General features: G+C 41.0%; 1 protein-coding gene across 5 annotated transcripts in view; it reads left to right on the plus strand.

Moving 5' to 3' along the window:
• The window catches only part of SIK3 (SIK family kinase 3), a 247,800-nt gene that overhangs the window by 188,166 nt on the left and 39,945 nt on the right, over positions 1-19,689 (plus strand). For 4 of the 5 annotated variants that reach the window (XM_059930341.1, XM_059930343.1, XM_059930342.1 and 1 more), the window contains exons 5-6: positions 7,892-8,016; positions 8,560-8,683. In XM_059930341.1, the coding sequence (XP_059786324.1) occupies positions 7,892-8,016; positions 8,560-8,683 (249 nt within the window). Of the gene's footprint in view, positions 1-4,752; positions 4,949-7,891; positions 8,017-8,559; positions 8,684-19,689 lie in introns of those variants that run through there. The other variant, XM_059930346.1, reaches the window with a different exon arrangement.

The raw sequence follows: 19,689 nt of genomic DNA on the forward strand, positions 1-19,689 counted from the left end.
TTTTCTCAGTGATATACAGTGCCTATTCTTCTTTTCAGTGCACTGTTTTTAAAGCAACTTGTAAAGAAGCAGTATGTCTCAAGCCCTGTATGCCTTTGGGAATTACATAAGCAGAACAAAGGGTTGGCAGTCAAGAAGAAAATGAAAAACAGTAGAATATAATAACTCAGGAATTTGGAAGTTGTATAAAAATAGTTATGGGATGTACATGTACCTCAATATAAACATATACCTGATGCTGAAAGCACAGTGTGGATGTGGACTTTGAGGGTATCCAGGCTGGCATTATAGGCTGGGCCTTGTGCTTAGTAAGTTTTGGGGTTTTTTTTTAAACTTTAAATTTGAACATGTTACTCAATGACCCTCACTTTCCCAGACGTAAAACAAAAATAACGCTCATCTCACTGAGATAATAAATACATGGTACTATAACACAGCACTTGACAGAGTGTCCCTTGAAAAATGGCTGTTTATTCCACAGAATTCAAAGTGCTGCACCAATGGGAAAACTGTGGCACTGAGAGAGACGAATCAGGGCAGCCCAGGATACCTGGCTCTCCAGGGTCCTTGCCACTCAGCTGCGTGGCCGCGTTGCTCGTTTCTAAGTACCCTGAACAAATTTACTCATAGTTCAGAATTATTATTTATTGGTTGTCATCCAGCTTAGTAAGAAAGGCCTTATTTTATTCGTAGTGTGACATTCCGGATGATTCAGAATGAATCTAGGTTATGTTCTTAGTTCATTCCTATGACTTAGCATTAAGACAGATTAACTAACAAAAATTCTGAGGGGAAATTATACCACTTCTACTCTAGAGTAATTACATGTGATATAGTTTTCCCTCAGATGAAAGTTGCATAGTACTTGTATGACATTATATGGATGCTGCAGACCACCTTTTCCTTCTTTGAAATGTTTTTCTCCTCTCTCAGCTTTCTTTTTATAATGATATATTTCTCTCTCCCTTTTGCTCCTTTTTCTTTCTATTCCTGCACCTAAAGCATAGGAAGTACCTATGGGTGTTTCCTAAGCCTTGATTCCCAGCCATCCTTTTTTCTCTACTTATTCTTTCAAAAAACTTGTATCCGTTCATTACTACAACTCATTTCATCAGAACATCTTCACTTGAATTTCTTCTCCCCTTCTTAAACTCAATCCACGACCAAAAAAAAAATTTTTTTCTTCCCAAATCAACTACTCTCTACTTTTCACTCCTTTTCATCCCATGTATTATTATCTGTCCTCAAGTACTGTCCAGTCTTTTTTCAAAATAATTTTTGAGTTGTCTTTCTCATTTTCACTATTTCTAGTTTCTCACAGGCCTTCTACTTCACGTCACACTTAATCTAGTCTTGCTTTCAGGTTAGTTTTACTGCATCTGCCCGTACCAGAGGTTCTAACGACTCATTACTGTAAGAGTGGTTCTCAAACCTCTTTGGAAACAGTTGTTTTATCTATCTGTTTACATTCAGATGTCTAAATTATTTCCAGGAGATCCAGTAGGTCTGAAGTAAGGTTTGTGGACCACTCTAAGTACATTGGTGAATCTGATGTACACACAGGGTTGAAAATCAATGGTTGGAAGAGGACAGGGGATGGGATGGGTAGTGCTTATGATTAGATGTAATTATTAAGATAGCAGTTTTCTATTTGGGTGGTGGGTTCAGGGGTGCTCACTGCATAACTAAAAATAAGTAACTACTTCTAGAAGAAAGCATAGGGGTAAATCTTTGTGACCTTGGGTGAGGCAATGATTTCTCAGATATGACACCGAGAGCATAAGTTGCAAAAGAAAATCTAGATAAATTGGACTTCATCAAAATTGAAAACTTTTGTGCATCAAAGGACACTATCAAGAAAGTGAACAGATAATCCACGGAATGGGAGAAAATATTTGCAAATCATATCAACGGACTTGTATCCAGGGAATATAAATAACTCTTACAACTCAATAATAAAAAGTTAACCCAATTTAAAAATGGGCAAAAGATTTTTTTTTTTAAATAAATTTATTTATTTATTTATTTATTTTTGGCTGTGATGGGTCTTCGTTTCTGCGCGAGGGCTTTCTCCAGTTGCAGAGAGCGGGGGCCACTCTTCATTGCGATGCGCGGGCCTCTCACTGTCGCGGCCTCTCCCATTGCGGAGCACAGGCTCCAGACACACAGGCTCAGTAGTTGTGGCTCACGGGCTTAGTTGCTCCACGGCATGTGGGATCTTCCCAGACCAGGGCTCGAACCCGTGTCCCCTGCATTGGCAGGCAGATTCTCAACCACTGCGCCACCAGGGAAGCCCAAGGGCAAAAGATTTGAATAGACATTTGTCCAAAGAAGATATACAAATGGCCAATTAGCACATGAAATGATGCTCAACATCATTAGCCATAAGGGAAATGCAAATTAAAACCAATCCCCCACCCAGGATAGCTGTAATTTAAAATATATAAAAAGATAGTAATAAGTGTTGGGAAGGGGCTTCCCTAGTGGCACAGTGGTTAAGAATCCGCCTGCCAACACAGGGGACACAGGTTTGAGCCCTGGTCCGGGAAGATCCCACATGCCTCGGAGCAACTAAGCCCATGCGCCACAATTACTGAAGCCCACGGGCCTAGAGCCTGTGCTCCGCAACAAGAGAAGCCACCACAATGAGAAGCCCGCACACCTCAACAAAGAGTAGCCCCCGCTCGCCACAACTAGAGAAAGCCCGCGTGCAGCAGCGAAGACCCAATGCAGCCAAACATTAAAAAAAAAAAAAAAAAAAAGTGTTGGGAAGGATGTGGATAAATTGGAACTCTTGTACATTGTTGATGGAAATGTAAAGTGTTGCAGCCACTTCAGATAACGGTTTGTGCAGGTCCTGAGAAGACCAAACATGGAGTTACCGTATGACCCAGCAGTTCCACTACTAGGTATATACCCAAGAGAAATGAAAACATACATCCACAAAAAAACTTATGTGAATGTTCATAGCAACATTATTCATAGTACCAAAAAAAAAAAAGAATCAACCTAAATATCCATCAACTGATGAATGGATACATAAAATGTGGTGTGTCCATACCATGGAATATTATTCAGCAGTAAAAAAAGAATGAACTAGTGATAGATGCTACAATGTGTATGAACCTTGAAAACACTATGCTAATTGAAAGAAGCCAGTCACAAAAGACCACATATTGTATGATTCCTTTTATATGAAATGTCCAGAGTAGTCAAATCCATAGAGACAAAAAGTTGATTGGTGATTGTCTAGGGCGGAGGCATTGGTGGGAGAGTTGAGGGGGGAGATATGGAGAGTGACTGCTAATTGGTACAGGGTTTCTTTTTAGGTTGATGAAAATGTTCTAAAATTGATTGAGGTAATGGTGTACAACTCTATGAATACACTAAAAACCACTGAAAGTACATTTTAAATGGGTGAATTTTATATAATAAGGCTATAGAAGAGAAGTCTAAATAAAAGCAGGCCGCATGTGGAGCAATGGTGAGAGTGTGCCAGGAACCAAAGATTATAATTAATTCATAATCAAATTCTTTGTATCCGAAATCTAATAAAATTCATAAATTTGGGGAAAATAGGAGAAAAGGAAAGAAAGAAAAGTCCACATGGTGAAATCTAGGGTCCTTGTTCAATCATATAAAGCTATATTTTGTCTGGCCTGTTGCTACTGTGTAACGTTATTTTTTGCCATATGCCTCTGGTGAACCCTACATCATACCCAGGGCAGTTTCTTTATTGTTGCTTCAACTTAGCACACTAGTTCCAAGTGATCTGCCTTTACTCTGCTTTTGCCCAGCCACCACTTAGAAAACCCTTTCCACATCCCCCTCTGCTTCTCCAGCTCCAATCCACTCACCTTAAGTTCTGCTTTCTTTTTAAGTCCTTCCATAGGAACGTATCTTTTCTGCCTTTGGTTCTTTCATAGGAACCAACACATTGCTCTACTGATTGGAAGGGTTCCAGAAATACATGTTAAATACATGAGTGAAGATAATGGAGGAACTTAAAGACCATGAAAGAGACATTAGGAATAAGAAGCTTTAGTAAAGACTGAAAGACATTTGGCTCAGCTGCTGAGCCAAAATAAGATGAACAAGTCCATTCCAACAAGTGTGATAGCAAGCATGGCAAAACAAATTTTGCTTAAATGTGCAACACTTCAGGGTTAGGAGTAAGAACAATACTTGGAATGATTAGAGGAGACCCCATGACAGGGTTACAAGACTAAAGGGTTTTTGCTTACTCTGTAATAGGAAATAGGAGCGAGCTGCTGGTGGGGGGTTTCTTGTTGAATCTTACTGAAATCTTGCTCTCGGTCATTGGGTCTAGCTGTTGAACGCAGCTGTGTGGCTGTAACATGCTGTGGAAGCAGGTGTTTCCCCCGATGTGGCCTCTCTAGATGTCAGGCTCTGATCATGTCATTCATTCTTGCACACTTATTTCTCATATAAGCACCTAATAGCAATCTAAGCCTATAACCATCGCTGAAGATGGTTTCCTTTAATATTGTTTCCTTTGTAAAGATTTCCTGTTTGGTAGATTAAAAAACAAGCTCGTGCCATGAAGTCTGTGCCTTCTCCTGCCCGACAGAGTAAAAGCATAGAAAGGTTACTAATTGTAGATAGAGCATTCATTGTTCAAAATGACAGATTTCCTATATACTTTAAGCTGTTTATTAGGAAGTTTTAAAATCAAGTGGTTTTAGGGCTTCCCTGGTGGCCCAGTGGTTAAGAATCCGCCTACCAATGCAGGAGACACGGGTTCGAGCCCTGGTCCGGGAAGATCCCACATGCCATGGAGCAGCTAAGCCCGTGAGCCACAACTACTGAGCCTGCGCTCTAGAGCCTTCGAGCCACAGCTACTGAAGCCCGCGAGCTGAGAGCCCGTGCTCCGCAACAAGAGAAGCCACCGCAATGAGAAGCCCGTGCACCGCAACGAAGACCCAACGCAGCAAAAAATAAATAAATAAATTTATTAAAAAAAAAAAAAAATCAAGTGGTTTTAATTCATTGCCTGCCCTGTTGCATTCTCCGTTCAAAACACAAGCAGAATACTCCATGACTCTTCTGGACTTTGCTCTCCAGTCACACCAGTGTCAGAGTCCATTAGTTATTACAGACTCCATCAGCATGTCTTCCTCGCTGGGCAGAGAAGGCTAGTCGTGGGAAAGGACCTGGTGCAGGTCTTTGCCAACCAATTAAAAGATATATCAAGAGCCCTCTTGCTAGATAATTCCCAAAGATACCTGCTCTGCTGAATCTCATTTGTTGGGATTTTTAGCAACCTATCCCCAGTCTCTTAAGAAAAACAGGTTTCAGTGCATGCAGACTTTAACTTATAAATTAAAAGTACTGGGTTTCAAAAGTTGTAGGTTAGTTGGTAGGGCTTTAATTGCAGTTGCATTCATAGTCAACATTTGTTAAGTACCTACTGTGTTTAAATTAAACAGTATGCTAGGTAATGTGAGAGAGTCAGAGATGAAACAGGTATTTTTAAGGAACTAGGGAGAGAGGGGGTAGACCTCTACTAGAGAGATAGGATATTTTTAAGGAGCTAGAAGAATAGGATATTTATATATGTAAATACCCCAAATAAAGGAGGAATACAAAGTAATAAGGGAGTGCAGAGAAGGTAGGTGGAGGACATTTCTTATAGGAGATTCAGGAAGACTTGGCAGAAGAGGCATTTATTTTGCATTGATGAACGAGAGTATTGGATTTCTCTCCTTGAAGTAGCTATAGTGATTCTGATGATGGCTCTGACCTCTAAGCCCCTTGTGATCATTAAGTTTTTTACAACCTTAGGAGGGCTGGCTGGGAGGTAGAGGCTCTAGTAGCTGGCCAGCTGCCAGTCAGTATGAAAAGGCTCCAGTAGCCAAGAGGTGATAAGAGGATTGGCCCAGTGATTTTATTGCAGTTTTATTGCAGTTTAATTTAGTGACCCTTTCTTGAGTCCCTGCTATGTATGAAAACACTGTGTGGAGACTAAAATAAATAAAACGATATCCCTCCCATTTACTAACTAGTGGAGGGTATAAACACATAATACAACTAAGTATAGCATGAGGCAGAGTTGTAATTGGGCTGTAGAGGTATAAGCAAAGGGCCACGGAAGCACAGAGGAGGAAGCCCCTGGCATGGTATTTTGTGGTGGGAGTCAGTTTAGGCTTCATACAGGAAGTAATATTTGACTGGGCCTTGAAAATGAGTGCTCTTTCAAATGTGGCAAGGAAGGGAAAAAGCATGGCACAGAGAGTGAGTAGCGTAAGAGAGGCACATAAACACAGGCTGTGCATAGTCTAGTGTTGCTAGAATGGCTAGGAGTGAGTTGGAAAGGTTGGGTGGAGCTGGGTCATGAGGACCTCAAGTGACAATGCTACCAGAGCTAGACTGTTCTGTAAGCAGAAGGGAGCCACCGAACGTTTTCGAGCAAGGAGGCAGCACGACGTGATTTGTGTCACGTTCACTGTGCTATGAATGGGTGGCTTAGAGGGAAATGAAATAGAGGGTAGTAAGCAAGAACATCGGTCGAGGTCAGAGATAATAAGAGTATGAACTGAGGTGGGAGGAATGGAAATGGAAAGAAGGAGATAGGTTCAAGACACACTTACAGGGTAGAAGCAGTAAAAGCTGTACCTCCAGTTTGAAATGGAGGTGAGAAGGAGCAAGGAACGAAGATGGCAGTGCTCCTAGTGGCGCGAAGGTAGTGCCATGAATGAACATGGGAACATTGCTGGAAGAGCAGATTTGATTTTGGAAAATGGGGAGTTTGAGATGTTTCTTCCCAGGCAAGTACTGGAAGTTCATGTCAGGAACTTAAGCATGGTACCAGGGCCAAAGATATGAATTTGGAGAATCATTACCAAACAAATGAGAGTGGAAGCTGTGGGACCAGAAGAGCTGGCCCTGAGAAAATACAGGGCAAGGAGCGATAGTCAAAATCAGCACATGGTTTACTAGAAAGCACCTTCTGGAGAAGGTAGGAAGAAGAAAAGCAAATAGCAGAAGGAGGCAGAGTTGTCAACGAGAGTAAAACTAGGAAAGAGAGGAGAGTTTCCGAGAGTAGGGAGGTGCCCAGAGTCTTCAGCTGCTGGGACTGTGGGAATGTGGTAGTCCTGGGGGCAGGAGGGAGCTCTAGCCTGTCATACCTGCACGTTGTTCATCTAAATATCTATGTGCATAAAAGTATTTATAAGTCAGCGAGACTCTATATCCTTTGCCTGCCATCCTTGTTCATTTTCTTAGTATTCCTCCCCAAACCGCACCCCTCCTATCTCCCGTCAACTCTCTGTTCAAACAGTGGGAGGGGGAGAAACGAAGGGGGGAAGTTGAAGCACAAAAGGAGTTGAAGTTAAAATGTAAGTGTTCGTGGTTTGTTTGTAAATAAGTTGCATATTCTTCCACCTTAATGATAATAAAGTCACTTTGTCTAATTTTCAAGTTCACTATATCTCTAGTGGTCATAAATGTGTTTGTCATAAGAAGTAAAAATAATCTGAATATCCTGGGTCCAGGTGAGTAGACTTAACGTGTATTTACTGACTCTGATGTGGTCTTAATATCAATCATTATCCAATTTTATTTTTGTTCTTAAAGAAATAAATTCCACTCACCTCACTCAGTCCAGATTTATGATGGAAACGGTGCTGATTTTGCTGACGTAAACCAATCATATTTACTTTTAGTTAACCATATGTCTTTTGCATTCCAGCCCATCTGTATCTCTATTTCACTATTACTTTAAATTTAAGCGGCTGGTTATATAATTTCTAAAGGTTCTCTTTTCGTGTTTGATATTCAGACTTAAGGATCCAGAACCTTTATTCTATTGACTAGAAACTAGTATTCACTGGGTAAAGATAACATGAGTTATGTCCATTTGTCTTTCTAGATTTTGGCTTCAGTAACCTCTTCACCCCTGGGCAGCTGCTAAAGACCTGGTGTGGCAGCCCTCCCTATGCTGCACCTGAACTCTTTGAAGGAAAGGAATACGACGGGCCCAAAGTGGACATCTGGGTACGTGACTGCCTTCTCTTATACCCCGTAGCATTAGTTACCCTTGATTGATGACAGCTCTCCTCATCCTGGACAACACGTAGTACTGCACTAGAATTGATCACCTGTTCTTTGAATTCCCAATTCTTTGTGCAGTCTGTTCTTCAACCTTTGTCTTATGGACTGAGCCACAGAGTTCAACCTCCCCCTTTGCATCTGCAAAAAAAAAAAAAAAAAAATCCCTAGGGCAAGCTTGGATGGGTACCCTTGCCAAGAACAGAAATTCTTTCTGTTGTTGCCACTTGCCTTCTCCCTAGGATGAGTACTGAGAGAAATTCCAGTTATGTTCCCAAAAAGTAATGTCTGGAAGCAAAGAAGAATGCTGAGTATTCTAAAGATGATTGGCCTTGACAATGCCCCATATTATTTCTCATAAAAAAAGAAGAAAAAGTTTGTTCCATTATCTCGTGCATGACTCACCATTATCTTCATACACATACTATAATGGCCTTTTTTGTTTCCTCTGATGTGATTAATTGTACGTACTCTCCGTTTGGGATGCAGAGCCTCGGAGTCGTCCTCTATGTGCTTGTGTGTGGTGCCCTGCCATTCGATGGGAGCACACTGCAGAATCTGCGGGCCCGGGTGTTGAGTGGAAAGTTCCGCATCCCATTTTTTATGTCCACAGGTAAGGGAGTTGCCATCACACAGCTATGACTGGGTTCATGGAACATTAGACATGCTAAGTTATCCCAGGAATTGAGTGGCAGAGTATAAATTGCCCATTTAACCACCTTTTTTGGCTCCGGTTTGCTGAATTGACACCTCCGGAGGCAAGGTTCTATAGGAACAGAGCATCTAGGCTTTGGCATCAGATAACCCTCCTGAGTTTGGCTCTGGCCTCTACATAGGACGACTCGTGTGGTGTGGCAGATTACTAAGTCTTTCTGAGCTTCAGTTTCCTCGTCAATAAACGGCTGACAGTTTTGTGAGGGCTGCTGCTATGAGAACTAAATTAAATAATGTGTGTAAAGTTAATAGGTCCATCGCATAGTAGCAGTAGCCGTAGTCGTTTCACCCCTGTCTTCACCTCATCTCTCACCCTTTTTCAGGATGATATTTCTATTTAATGGGGCCCCATTGAGGTGTGGTAATAAATGCCAAGGATAAAGCAGGCTTTGCATCTTAATCTTGCTGCTACTACATTTCCTGCTTCTATGACATTTATCCCCCCAGACTCAAAAAGTGCTTTTTAAATGAGTGGGAAATAGGGTAAGTAGCTCTTAGAAGAATTTAACACTGAAAACAGACACCAGACTCCCAGAATCTACAGTGTTTCATCACCATCTATATGCACGTAAGAAAAGAACATTTTGGAGGCAATGCTGTAAGCAATCTATTTAGTTTTGCTTAATCATGATTTCACTTTAAGGAACAACATACAGAGGGTATGTCCACTGGGTTGGCAACACAGTATAAGCATGTGGGGATTACGTTTTAGAATAAATGAGAATTGCATCTAGAATAAATTTCAGAAATTTTATTTCTAAAATGCATTTTCGAGAAAAGCTGTGAGAAAAATAAAATAGAGAAGGGGCGTTAGGGATGGTGGGTGGGTGGTTATTTGGAAAGGTATGTCAGGGAACCCCTTCCCTGAGAAGTCAGCATTTCAGCGAAGGCTTGGAGAAGGCAAGGGCGTGAGCCGTGCTGTCTGAGGAAGAGCTTTCCCGGCTGAGGGGACGGCTGAGGGGACGGCTGGGGGGACGGCAGGTGGAAAGGCCCCAGTGAGGGAGCACAGACGGAAGCCTCTGTGCTGGAAAGGAATGAGTGAGGGGACAGGGGAGGTGCCGCCAGAGAGGCAACAGAGAGCTCACTTTGAGGGCTTAGTCAGTCAGTGTAAAGGCCTTTTTCACTCGGAGTGAAATGCAAAGGATCAGAGGATTTTAACAGAGGAATGATACTATCTGACTTTTCATTTTTTTCTGACTTTTACTATGAATATTTTCAAACATGCAAAAATATCTAAAGAACTTTACGGTGACTTTTGTTTTCTAAAAAAATCACTTTGGCAGCTCTGTTGGTTGAAAGGTTCAAGGGCTGAAGGAGGGAGACCAGTTAGTAGGAGACTTTTGCAATAATCCAGATGAGAGATATTGGTGGCTAGTTCCCAGACTGGGGTGTAGAGGTGGGGATGGTAAGAAGTCGTCAGATGCAAGAGATAATACAGGGGCTTCCCTGGCGGTCCACTGAGTAAGACTCCACGTTCCCAATGCAGGGGGCCCAGGTTCAATCCCTGGTCAGGGAACTAGATCCCGCATGCCGCAACTAAGAGTTCGCATGCTGCAGCGAAGATCCCTCGTGCCACAACTAAGACCTGGCACAGCCTAGACAAATAAATAAATACATAAATATTAAAAAGAGAGAGAGAGAGAGATAGTATGTACTGTGTGGCAGGCTCTGTTTCAAGCATTTTGCAAACATTAACTCATTTAATTACTTTAACAACCCTGTAAGATACATGGGACTATTACCCCCATTTTATAGGTGATAAAACTGAAGCCAGGAGATGTTTAGCAGTTTTCCCAAGATAACACAGCTACTAAGTGACTAAACTAGAATTTGAGCCTAGGCAGTCTGGCTCCAACAACGTATATGTGGGATTTGATGTGAGAGAAAAAGTAATTATTAAATTAATAATCCAGGGGTTTTGGCTTGAGCAACTGGAAGGATGGATTTACTGCTAACAGAGATGGGAATGGAGAGATATTTTAGATGTGTTAGTTTGAGATGCCCATTAGACATCTAAGTTGAGATATGGTATAGGCAGTTGAATATAGGACTGTAGCTTAGTTGGGAGTGGTGGGCTAGCGATACACATTTGGGAATGATCAGTATATAGATAATACAGTATTTTAAGCTCTGAGATAAGGTCACTTTTTAGGCCATGATTGCAGAGAAGAGAAGAGGTCTAAGGATTAATCTCTGGGACACACTGATATTCAGAGATCAGGAACGTGAAGAGGGATCAGCATTGGAATGGCTAGTAAGGTAAGCCAGAGAGTCCTCTGTCCTAGAAGACAAGTGAAGAGAATGTTTCAAGGAGGAGGGAATGAGGAACTGTGTGGGGTGCTGCTGATAGGTCAGATGACTGCGAACTTGTTGGAGGACGGAGGGAACGGAGAGCACCCATTGAACTGAGAAGGCATCTTGAGACCGAAAAACAAGGTAGGCAGCTCCAGGTGATCAATGGGTCAGTTTATTATAGGGTAACTTACAGAGTAAGTAGGATCCGGCGGACAACCATCCAGGAACATTCACAACGGTACTGTGCACTGCCAAGGGGACAATTTTATAGTTAACCTAAGGGGGGTAGGTATGTGCTTGGAAACAGTAAGTGCATTCCTAAGTCAATATTTATTAGTGGGTAGCTAGTCTATTAATGGGCACCAGGAATATGTCAGCAAAGGTCTTCATCATTGTTTGGAGACCACCAGAGCACAGAGGCCACCTGGACCTAATGATCATGAGACAATGTCTATTAACTACAGAGTCCTTGATGACAGAGAAGCGACTTAGCACAGTCCTAGGTAGGGTCAGTGGAAGGACAGGAGGCATGGTAGGAGCCCAGAATGTCATCAGTTATGCCAACAGCCATACAGAACTGAATATCGGATTTAAAGGTCTGGAGATGACTGATGATCCTGAAATACGTTTTGGTGGAGGAGCAGGAGGAAAACACTAACTCATGTAGATGCAACCGAAAAGGAATAGAAGGGAAGTGGAGAAAGGAAATAGACACAGCTCTTTCCAGTTTTACTCTGGAAGGAAGCAGAGGAGGGGTGTAGTGGATTGTTCTGGCCGGAGTCACCAGTGATCTTGTCATAATCTATTGGCTATCCTCGGTCTTTATCTTCATCACTGCCCAGCAGTATTTAGCGCTAAATGCCAGAAGTTCACCACTCCTTTACTTTCTTTTTTTAAATATAAACTTTATTTTTTAGAGCAGTTTTGGGTTCGTAGCAAAATTAAGCAGAAAGTACAGAGAGCTCCCGTATACGTCCTGTCCCCTCACACCCATAGCCTCCTCCACTGTCAGCGTCCGGCACCAAAGTAGAACATTTGTTACGGTCCATCAACCTGCAGCGACACTACACTGGATTACCATCTAAAGTCCATAGTTTACTAGGGCTCACTTTTGGTGGTGTACATTCCGTGGGTTTGGACAAATACATAATGACATGTATCCACCATTATAGTATCATTCAGAGCAGTTTCACTGCCCTAAGAATCCTCTGTGCCTATTCATCCCTCCCACTCCCTTAACCTCTGGCAATCAATGATCATTTTACTGTCTCCACAGTTTCGCCTTTTCCAGAATGTCATATAGTTGGAATCATACATTATGTAGCCTTTTCAGATTGGCTTCTTTCACTTAGTAATATGCATATAAGGTTCCTCTATGTCTTTTCGTGGATTAATAGCTCACTTCTTTTTAATGCTCAATAATACTCCATTGTCTGGATGTACCACAGTTTACTTATCCATTCACCTACAGATGGACATCTTGGTTGTTTCTAGGTTTTGGCAATAATGAACAAAGCTGTTATAAATATCCGTGTGCAGGTTTTTGTGTGGATGTAAGTTTTTAACTCATCTGACTAAATACCAGGGAGTGTGATTGCTGGATTATACCATAAGAGTATGTTTAGTTTTGTAAGAAACCACCAAAGTGTCTTTCAAAGTGGTTGTGCCATTTTGCATCTCCACCAGCATTTGGTATTGTCAGTGCTTTGGATTTTTGCCGTTCTAATAGATGTGAAGTGGTATCTTGTTATTTTAATTTGTAATCCCTGATGATGTATGATGGTTAACATTTCATATGCATGTTTACCACCTGTATATCTTCTTTGGTGACATGTCTAAATGTTTTGCCCATTTAAAAATTTTTATTTATTTATTTATTTATTTATTTATTTATTTATTTATTTGGCTGTGCCGGGTCTTAGTTGCGGCATGGGAACTCTTAGTTGCGGCACGGGGACTCTTAGTTGCGGCACGTGGGATCTAGTTCCCCGACTAGGGGATCGAACCCAGGCCCCTCCTGCGTTGGGAGTGTGGAGTCTTAGCCACTGGACCACCGGGGAAGTCCCTTGCCCATTTTTAAATTTGGTTGTTTGTTTTCTTATTGTTGAGTCACTCCTTACTTTTTAAAACACTTTTTTTCCCATTGCTTCTCAGATGCCACGTTCTCCAGTTTTCCTCCTGTCTCTCTGAGTACACCTTGTTTGCCAGATTTCTCTTTCTCTGTTCATCCTTTAAATCTTTTCTTCTTTACACCATCTTTCTGAGCATCTTATTCACTGCCGTGGCTTCAGGGAGCCCAGTGATGTTCAGTCCCCAGTTAACACTTGGGTAACTCTCTGGCCCAGACCTCTCCTCTGGGATGAGAGGCTATACATCCAGCCAGTTGCTACCAGTCAGCTTTACTTGTATGTCTTGAATTCACATCAATGGAAACATTTTCAAAACTGAATTTAATCCCTCCCTAGAATTGCTCCATTCTGTGTTCCCTGTCTTAGTGAATGGTGTCACCGTCTGACCAAGAAGCTAGCCTTGATTCCTCCTCTCTTACCATCACCACAGCCACTCACTTACCAAATCCTGTAGATTCAAGCCTCCATTCCTGTAGATGCTTCTGTAGTGGCTCTTGCCTGGATTAAATAATAGCCAATTAAATGGACGCCTGGCTCCAGCCTTATCCCTCTCTAATGCATTCTCCACACGGCTGCATGAGTAATGTTTCTAAACTATATACGACAAAACACACACACACACACACACACACACACACACACACACACACAAATTTGGTTATATCATTTTCCGGCTTAAACTTTTCAATGGTTTACCATTGCCTCTAGGTTGAAGTTCGTTCCTTAATGTGGCTAGAGCACTGACTTCATTTTTGACCATGACCGTAGTAAAAGATACATTTTATACAGTGACCTAGAAAATACATATATACATACAACTGAACAAAAGTTTTTTTTTAAAAGCAAAACTTGTCTTTACTAGGTGCAGTGCACTCTAATACATTTTATTCTATTACATTAAAAATGCTAATTATAACTTACTGAATTGATCTCATGACTGCTTTTTGAAAAACAATGACATAGTAATGCTTCTGTGACCTGGCTCGTGCCTATCTCTGCAGCCCCAGATCCCATTCTACATCTAGTCGCCCTGATTTCCTTCTGGTTCCCTGAACGAGTGATACTCTCTGGAGCAACTCCCTCTGCCTGGGGTACTTCTTCCTCCCCCTACCCTACCCCATGCCACCCACTCCTGTATTCTAGAGCAAGAAATTAGATGTGATAAAAATAAGAATCTAGATAATTTCTACCAGTCTTTCTTTTATCATATGACTTCCCAAACATTTCATTGTAATTGTTTCTTTCATTATATATCTTCCATACCAGACTGTGAGCTTAGAGAAAGTAAAGACAAAATGTGGGGTTTTTTTCACAGTTGTCTCTAGCCTAGCAGAGTATCTGGCATGTAGTAGGATTTAGTAAACAGTATGTAGATTGTAAATAGGATCCTGCTTAAAACCCTCCAGTCGCTTTCATTTACGCTTAGAAAACAATTCCAAAAGTCATTATTATTATGGCCTACAAGGCACACTGTGGTTGGCCCCTCTCTTTAATCTCATTTCCTGCTTCTCTTCCCTTTAGGCCCTGAGCTCCAGTTACAGAGGCGTCCTTGCTGTTTCTCAGACTTTCCAAGTGCATGCATTCCTGTTTCCTCACATATTTACATGGCTTCCTCACCTAACTTGAGGTTTCTGCTTAAGTGTCCCCCCAGAGAGGCCTCTCCTGATACCCCCGTCATTCTCGTTCCATAACTCTGCTTCACGGTTTTTCATGGCACTTACCACTACCTGACATTATTGGTTTACTGTGTCCCCACCCCTCATCCCCACTGCCTCTTGACTGTAATACGATTTTGTTTTTGTTCACTGCTGTATTCCCATGGCTTAGGACAGTGCATGGGTCCTGGTAGGCACTCAGTAAATATTTGTTGAATGAATGAATGCATGCATAGATTTGTTAACAGTGCTCACTACCGAATAATTCAAATAATAATATCAATAACGGTAACTTACATTTCTTTAGTGCTTTCAAGTTTACAAAGTATTTCCTATACTTGATCTAATTTGAGCTATGTAATTGTACTCTGGAATTGGTATTGACACTAGCATTTATCATTTTGCCAATGAAGCTTAAGAAGCTGAAGTTTAAAGAAATTAGTTGACATGCCTAAAGCCACACAGGTAATAAGTGACCAAGTTAGTACTCAAATTCAGTGTCTGCTCTACTACACCACACCGCTGCAAAGAAAGGGCAGTGTAAGCAAACCACTTCCTCTGCTTTTCCAGTGTCCACAGTGTTTCCTGTGAGCAACTTGGATCCGTTCTCCCCTCCACCTCCACATCATGGCAAAAGATTTTTACTCAAGCCTTACCGGAGCTGGCTTCCGATAGTGGATGCTGGTGAAATAGCTAACCATGCTGTCAGCCGCATTGTGTCTCAGTGCTTAGAAATAAACCATGGAACATTTTAACTACTTAGAAAGAGCTAATATTTATAACATGATACACGTTAACACGGAAGTTTGAAGACTCATAGAACGCCAACATAATTATCCTAAATGTGGTCATTATTTAATCCTGGACAAGTAATTCCCGAAGTAGGAATAACATTTTTTGTAAGATTAAGTACAGGAAATGACAAACAACCCAATCTAGGAAATGAGTAGACGGTTGCTGTGTTACTAGTGTGATCTCTCTGCCCTCAGGGACATACGTGTGCTCGGCCTTGCCTCCCAGCATAGGCCTGAATCCCAAGGCCCTTCGAGACTGCTGTCAGAAGGATAAAGGCACGGGAGAAAATGAATGCATAAGATGGTTTAGTCTTCTCTCAGCTTAGACCTCCTTCAAGTACCAAAAAGTTTCGAGTTCACGTAAAGGAAACCTAGAGTCTGTCCCTGAGTCTTTTTGCTGATTACACCTCTAGTTTCTAGGCATAATTGCACCTCGTTAGACCTACAGTTAGTTCTTTATATGGAGGCTGGAGCCAGCCGCTTTCCAGCCTGTCAGGTCAGCCATTACTGTGCTACAGATAATAATGTAGTTGAGGGAAGTCCTAAAACACAAGATCCTTTTTTTCTCAGGCTGTTGTCATAGACTTGAACTGAGTTTATCCATTTTTCTGCCAGAAGGATCCAGAAACTCCAGCAGAGCTGGTGTCGTTTTTCAAATGAGCATTTGGGTGGCCGAGTGGGGAAGGCCTCACGGTCCAGCTTCTGCTAGCCAAGTTGAATTCCAGAGCATCTACAGCTGTGTGGGAGGCCATGCTACACAAATGGATACAGTTAAAGAATTCTAAGCATCTCTTTATTGTCAGTAATGTGTGGAATGAAGTGTCCTCCCAATTAGTGGATATTTCTAGGCCTAGTCTTGTTCGTATGATACAACCTTCCCTTCGTGGACATCCCGAGATATACTAAAGACATACTTTCAAGTTGCAATGACAGTGGTATAAATTTAAGAGGATTTATTCAAGTGGGATCGATATTATACTACCTAGTTCAATAGCTATGCATGTGTCTTCCTCTCCTCTTCCCTAGAACGCAAACTCCTTTATATCAGAACTGTGTTTCACACACACATCATCACCCTCCCATAAGCCTTAAGAGCAACTGGTATGGCGTAAATATTCAGTAAATTTTTTTTAATGAAAAATTGAATCATCACTTACCTATAGACTCTTCCATCAGACTCTTGCATTTTATTATTAAAGTGATAGGTAACTCACTGATGATCTGAATTATTAATAGGTTTTACATACATTTGTTATATACAGTATTATGTAAATGACCAGATCAAGTGATTTCTAGTTTTTAAAAGGGTTTGATCTACGATAGAGTTGGCTTTCAATGTCTCAAGTAAAATACATTTGGTCTAGGCAAGTGTTTTTGGATTAAACTTCTCAGAGCATCCCAGAGAGCAGTTAGGTAAAAGTCTGAGCCTAAATTGTAAAAGGATTCAAAGTTGAACCTTGCTGTTTTTTTGAGTTTCTGCAGAAGGTGAGACCTGACGTGGCCACATATGTTAGCAGTCGCTTTCTCTGAGTTCCGGTCCCACTGACGGAAGCCAACAACGTAAAGTTTTTGAGCACCAAGCTCAGTCGCTACCAGTATATTTTTAAAAACCATCAGAGGCCTACTTCTTAAAGCCTAGTTTGTCTTATTCACCACTTCTATCACCTGCTAGCAGATATAGTAAGATCAGTCATTTATTGGGTTGGCCAAAAAGTTCGTTTGGGTTTTTTGGTAACATCTTATGGAAAAACCCGAACGAACTTTTTGGCCAGCCCAATATTTCGCTGAAGGAAAATTAATTTACAGTGAAAAAAATGCATTGAGGCAAGTATATAGAGATCTCTTGTGGACAGTATTTTTGAGTCTTTATTGATTAGACTTCAGTGTGACTTAATTAATTGTAATACTGCATAAGCATTTTATCCCTGGGAATGCAAGACCCAGGCTTACATTATGCTTCTGATGGAGACTACCGTGCAGCTACTGCCAAAAAGCTTCTACTTAGATGCAAACGATTCTGCCCTGATTGGCTTACTCATCAAGAACCACACAGCAAGCGGGATTGGGACAGGAGATTAAAGTAACTCGCCCATCAGTCTCCGTATACTAAGGAGCGCAGAGTCCTCAAAGCAGTTCTCTCATACTTTTTTAAGGTATACTCAGCCGCTAGGGAGACAACCTGTGTAGTGTTTTTGTGTTAGTGAGTGCAGAAATCCACATGATGTCAGGAACGAGACTAGGGCTACCTCAGAGTTAAGCAAGCCTCCCCTGACCAGCTCAGCCGTGATTTTACCTAATATGATAGAAAACCAGGGGGTAAATATGGGCACTGCCCTATCTCTTACTACCCTTTTCAAGCACACTGTCTCCTAGCGTCAGCAACCCTACAGAGAAAAATAGAGTAAGGGAGGAAGTTCTAGATGGAAGGACTCCAGAGATTTGAATAGTAGCTAACATCCATTGAACACTTTCTTGGTACCAGACATTGTTGCATTAACCTATTTAATATTTAAAACAACCCTATGAGGTAGGCTGCTATTGTCATTTGATAGACAAGACAGTTGAGGCATGGTAAGGATAAGTAACACACCCAGAATCACACAGCTGGGAAGTGGCGGAGCTGAGATTTGAGCCCGTGCACTCTGGCTTCAGAAGCCACCTAACTGTCTTCGATTGTACTTTAATTCTCAGTGAGTACATATCTCACAGGTTATTCCCAGTATCCAGAGAGTCCTGGAATGGATATCTTTGCCCATCTGCATCTGGATTATTTTTGGAAAAAAGTGTTAGTATCAAGGACTATGTATTGGACTCTGATGTAAAACTGAACCAGAGTTTTCTTCCACTATAATGATTGCTGTTAGGACTTAAAATATATTTGAATAATAAGGTAGTGTAAGTGACAAATTTTTATTTAAAAAATGTGAACTGCAAATTGGACAGCCTCTAGTATAACAGTGTGGCATGTCAGGAGCTTTTCAAGGTCAAGGCTGCAGGTAAATGTGGTCATCCCCAGCCTTTAAGCCAACGTCTCCTAATTTCTAAATCTTAATTCTGGCAAGATCACAGCCACCTTGAAAATAAGCAAAGTTCAAGAAATAGATGTTAGTTTTCTAATAAATGGATATCTATGGGTCAAACACTTGTTTTCTCCTTAGTCTATCTCAGGTTGATAAACTGTTAAAATGGAAGTTTTAGCCTCTCAGCCTAACTTTATGGATTCCTAATAGAAGCTTTTCTTATCTGCGCCATCATTATTTGCTAAATTGTGCCAAGCCATCTCCCTTTGGCCTCTGTTCAACCATAGAAAGTGTCTCACAGGATTTGGTTGTAAGGAACTTTATTTCTATTCCAGAACATTCTGATAATAATTTGCAGAAACCAGTGGTGGTAGAATTTGTATTTAAATCACTCTCTACTTCCTTGTCTGATCTCTTGCTGTTGGGCTATCCTTGTAGGAATTTTACGGAATGCTTTGGTACTGGGACTCCCATTTTTCTTTCCCCGAAAGAACTAAAAGCAAATGGCTTCAAAACAAGACATTTTTTTCCTCAGTGTCACTTCTTTTAGAGGAGCTGATCTCAGTGCTTGTTTATTATGAGTCAAATCTTATCACTACCAATGTTATTACAGATTAAGTTCCATTAGAGTTAGTTCCAAGATTGTGTATTTTCTTTCATTGTATAAAACTGAGGTATTGACTATCACTTTAAAGTTAGAAATACAAGTTAGAAATGTTTATGCATTTCTATTGTAACAGTAAAGTATCAAAATTAATTTCTATAGAGTAAAAATCTTCTAATACCTACAGCACCATTGTTCTAGCAATATCCAGTATAACAAAATTTCATTGTAACAACAACAAAAACCCTGTATTTTGTATGATTTTACTTAACATTTATGCGATCTCTCAGTGCAGGTATATGACAGTGCATTCAGTGTATGTTCTTTATACATAGAAATGTCAAATTTTAAGACCATTTGTCTACTTTGTTTAGATTTTAAAATAGTTGCTATGTAAGATAGATTTGA

The sequence above is a fragment of the Balaenoptera ricei genome, chromosome 8 (genome assembly GCF_028023285.1).
Source record: "Balaenoptera ricei isolate mBalRic1 chromosome 8, mBalRic1.hap2, whole genome shotgun sequence".
NCBI lineage: Eukaryota > Metazoa > Chordata > Mammalia > Artiodactyla > Balaenopteridae > Balaenoptera > Balaenoptera ricei.